This window comes from Oryctolagus cuniculus, chromosome 5, assembly GCF_964237555.1.
Source record: "Oryctolagus cuniculus chromosome 5, mOryCun1.1, whole genome shotgun sequence".
Classification (NCBI taxonomy): domain Eukaryota; kingdom Metazoa; phylum Chordata; class Mammalia; order Lagomorpha; family Leporidae; genus Oryctolagus; species Oryctolagus cuniculus.
This window is the reverse complement of record NC_091436.1, coordinates 109,431,259-109,435,192: the sequence shown is the minus strand read 5'-3', so window position 1 is coordinate 109,435,192 and position 3,934 is coordinate 109,431,259. Positions and strand designations below refer to the sequence as shown.

The following is a 3,934-nucleotide window of genomic DNA, read 5'->3' as shown; positions in this document are numbered from 1 at the left end:
TATTCTTTAGGAAGATACTGATCTCTGAAGACAGTGCAATTATAATTTAAATACAAATTTAGACTAGGTAGTTGTTTTTCCACTCCACAGATCACTAGAGTGAGGTATCAAAGAAATGTTGACTTTTGAAGAATGGAGCAAAGCAACAGAGCCCACCCACACACCCCATTCTACCTGTCTTTTATGTATTGGACTTCAACAGCAGGCACTGTGTAAAGAAAGGCTCTGACAACCTTTAGAATCTGACCTCATTGTTCCCAGCCCTAATTCTATATCCTATGGAATGGTTTCTTGGGGATAGTTTAGTCTTGAAGTTCTGCGTCTAGTGGACATGGTGAAAAGAGAAGAGACACGTGAGAATTCGGTTGACTTGTCATCATGACTTATTCTTGCAAAATTTACTAATCCTACTTAGAAAAATCACAATGATACTTGCAAACCAGGTCTTTAATATGTTTTGATTAGTTATATTAGCATATTTATCTCCTAAGCAGCCACAATCTATGTGTATAATTGAAATTATTTCTTCTTTTTCCTTTCTTTTTTGTGTCATTTAGGTTTTGCTTTCTAATGCTCCATTTTTTTAATGTGTGATTATATTTATTCCCTGAAAAAAAAAAGCTAAACTGAATATTCCTATGTAGGTTAACATACACAAAGGAAATAATGACTGACTGACAAGAACTGGTAAGATTGCATATCACAGCTTCACCACAACTTTATTGTTTGTTTCAGTAATCAGAATTCTTTCAGCAGGCCCACTTTATCTGTCATATGTTACATGGAGACAAAAAAGAACAATAGCTTTTATGGTCTTGCTGTTATTAATTACAAGAGTTCAATCTTCATCTTTCTGGTAGATATGTTAATAAATAACCACATCCCTAAAGAAATAGCTAACAGTTCTATTCTAAATAAAATACTCCAAGAATTTATTTCTCTCAGCATCTGTTTCTTCATTTTCCAACTCATATTTCTTCATGGCCACAAAATATCGAATAAAAGTTTCTCCCAGAGCCTCTCTCAGACATTCATCTTCCTCCAGTGCCACAAGGGCATCTTCCAGTTTCAGAGGAATCTCAGATGGTTCTGACTGGAAAAGGTCTGTGCTGTCATCTGGACCAGCCAAGTCATCAAGGTTGCTTTGAAGTCCATCTAAGCCAGCAGCAACAGTGGCAGCCAGTACCAGGTATGGGTTTGCTGTTGCAGAACCTAGTTTATTTTCTATCCGGGCACCTTTGTCACCGTGGCACTTGATATTAAAAGCACAGCTGTTATCATTGTATCCCCATGTCGTAGGCACGCTCTCCTTCAGGTCCTTGGTCTCTTTGGAATAACGCTTTCGGCAGCTAACAGCAGGTGCCATCAGGCAGCTGAGAGCAGCAGAGTGCTTCAGGAGTCCTGCCAACCATTTTTTCCCAATGATTGTGAGCTGTTCAACCCCAGAACTGTTGCAGAACATGTTTTTCTTCCCATCAACATCCCAGAGACTATGAGACAGTATTCCTGAATTGCAGAATCCAGTCTCAATGAAGAAGCTGGCAATGTAATTATATTTCCTTGCCACTTCTTTGACGCCCGTTCTGAGAGTAAATGCATTATCGGCTGAACTTATACCAAATTCAGGGAGAAAGCAAATTTCCATCTGACCTGGCCTGGTAGAGGAGGAAAAGCTCTCAACACTGGCTCCAGTGTGATATAAGCCATCAACAAGTTCCTGCATGAATGGCTGGTCATGATTATTTACTAATGTTGAAGCAGCAAAAGATATGGTCTTTGAGTTGATAATTTCAGGCACTCCGAAAATGCAAAAATCGTAGATGAAGGCAGAGAGGAGGGAAAAGCCACAGTCCTGCAGCTGATTCAGTTGCCTCTTTGCAATGTACCTTGGGGATGTCAACAGAGGCTCACCAGTCACAGTGAAAGTGTCACATATCACTCTTGCAGTTCTCTCAGCCCATGGCAAAACTCTAAAGGTTGATAACTCTGGCATCAGGACTATGTCATTGTTAAAACACGTGGCTCTTATGTGATTCACTTCATTGTCCTTAGGATTCGGTATCAATTCAAGATAACCTCTGGGCATGAAAACACCATGGATCACTTTTTCCTGAAGAAGGAGGATACAGGAAGTTGAAAACAAATCAGAGTTGAAAAAGAGCCTTGTTGATGAGAAAAAAAAAATTATGTTTGACATTTGATAACACTAACTTAATATTAGCTAAATGCTAAATACCTGAAAGTAAAACCCAAAAAAGTACTCTTATAAATAATTCTTAGTATTTTAGGCCTTGAAGACTCTATCTGCTCTTTTTAAGAAATTCCACTATTGTTATAGATTTAACTATTTAAATGTTGCCATATTCACTTCATATATAACAATTATTTAAACACACATACATACTCTTTTGAAAACAGGAATATTAATAGCAATTAATGTGGGATCCATAAAGATCAAAAGATAAGGAAAGAAGGCATATTATGTTGGTTCCATGATTCAGTGATAACAATATTTAAAACTGCCAGTATAGCAAATAATAGAACATCCATACTTTTTATTCTCTCTCTACACACACACACACACACACACACGTACATATACATATGCATATATCTATATACATTAACTTCTGCATATGACAGAAAACATATGATATTTGTCTTGGCATGTCTGGCTTATTTCACTTAGCATAAATTATCTCCAATTCTACCCATATTATTGCAAATGACAGGATTTCATTTTTTATGCTGAATAATATAATATTCCATCATCTATATATACAGCATTTTCTTTATTCAGTCATCAATTAGTAGACATGTAGGTTGATCCCCTATCTTTGCAACTGTGAATTGGGCTGCAATAAACATGGAAGTGCAGATATGTCTTTAATATGGCTATCTTCATTTCCTTTGACTATATTCTCAGAAGTGGCATAGATGGGTCATGTAGTAGATATATTTTACAGCTTTTTGAAGAATCTCCATACTATTTTCCATATGGCTATAGTAATTTCCATTCATACCAACAATGTTTCTGGGTTTCCTTTTCTCCACATCCTTACCAGCATTTGTTATTTTATGATTTTTAAATAAAAGTCAGTCTAACTGAAGCAAGATTATATCTCATTGTGGTTTTTATTTGCATTTCCTTGATGACTAATGATTCTGAGCCTTTTCTCAGGTGCCTGTTGGTCATTTGCATTTCCTCTTTTGAAAACTGCCTGTTCCTATCCTTTTCTCATTTCTTAACTGAAGTATTAGTTTTCTTGTTGTCGAACTTCTTGAGTTCTTTACATATTCTGAATATTAATCTTTTATCCAGTGCATAGTTTGGAAATTTTTTCTCCCATTCTGTTGTCTCTTCACTTTGTTAATGTTTTCTTTGCTATGTAGAAGCTTCTAAGTTTGTTATAATCCCATTTGTTTATTTTTGCTTTTATTGATTGTGCTTTTGAGGTTATGATCTTAGATATGAAAATAGTGATCATAAATTAAAAAGTATAATGATAGGGAAAATATCATAGCAAAAGGAAAAAGCATGGTCTTATGGAAATTTTGAAATCATTGACATCAAAAGGAACTTATAAACTAATTTTATTTTACTTGTTAACATTTCAAATAAGGTGTTATTTTGGCTTATTCACCATAATACCCAGAATTAACCAACACTTAAGAGTATACAGTAAGGAGTTCTCAGTTCAGGCAGGTCTTTGGTGTAATGGTTAAGATGCCTACATTGGAGTCCTAGCTCCGTTGCAAGTTTCAGCTGCCTGCTAATGTGCACCCTGGAGGCAGCAAGTGATGGATCTCTGCACCTCCACAGGAGACCTGCATTGAGTTCCTGGCTCTCAGCTTCAGCCTGATCCAGCCCTGGCTACTGTAGACATCTGGGAAGGGAACCAACAGGTGGGAGATCTGTGTCTCGCCCTGCCTT

At 36.7% G+C, this 3,934-nt stretch overlaps 1 protein-coding gene across 1 annotated transcript in view; it reads right to left on the bottom strand.

Moving 5' to 3' along the window:
• Nucleotides 1-688: 688 nt before the first annotated feature.
• Nucleotides 689-3,934, bottom strand: part of LGSN (lengsin, lens protein with glutamine synthetase domain) — a 40,378-nt gene continuing 37,132 nt past the window's right edge. The window contains exon 5 of the mRNA NM_001082227.1: nt 689-2,110. Coding sequence (NP_001075696.1) covers nt 911-2,110 — 1,200 coding nt within the window. The 3' untranslated portion in view covers nt 689-910. The remainder of the gene's footprint in view (nt 2,111-3,934) is intronic.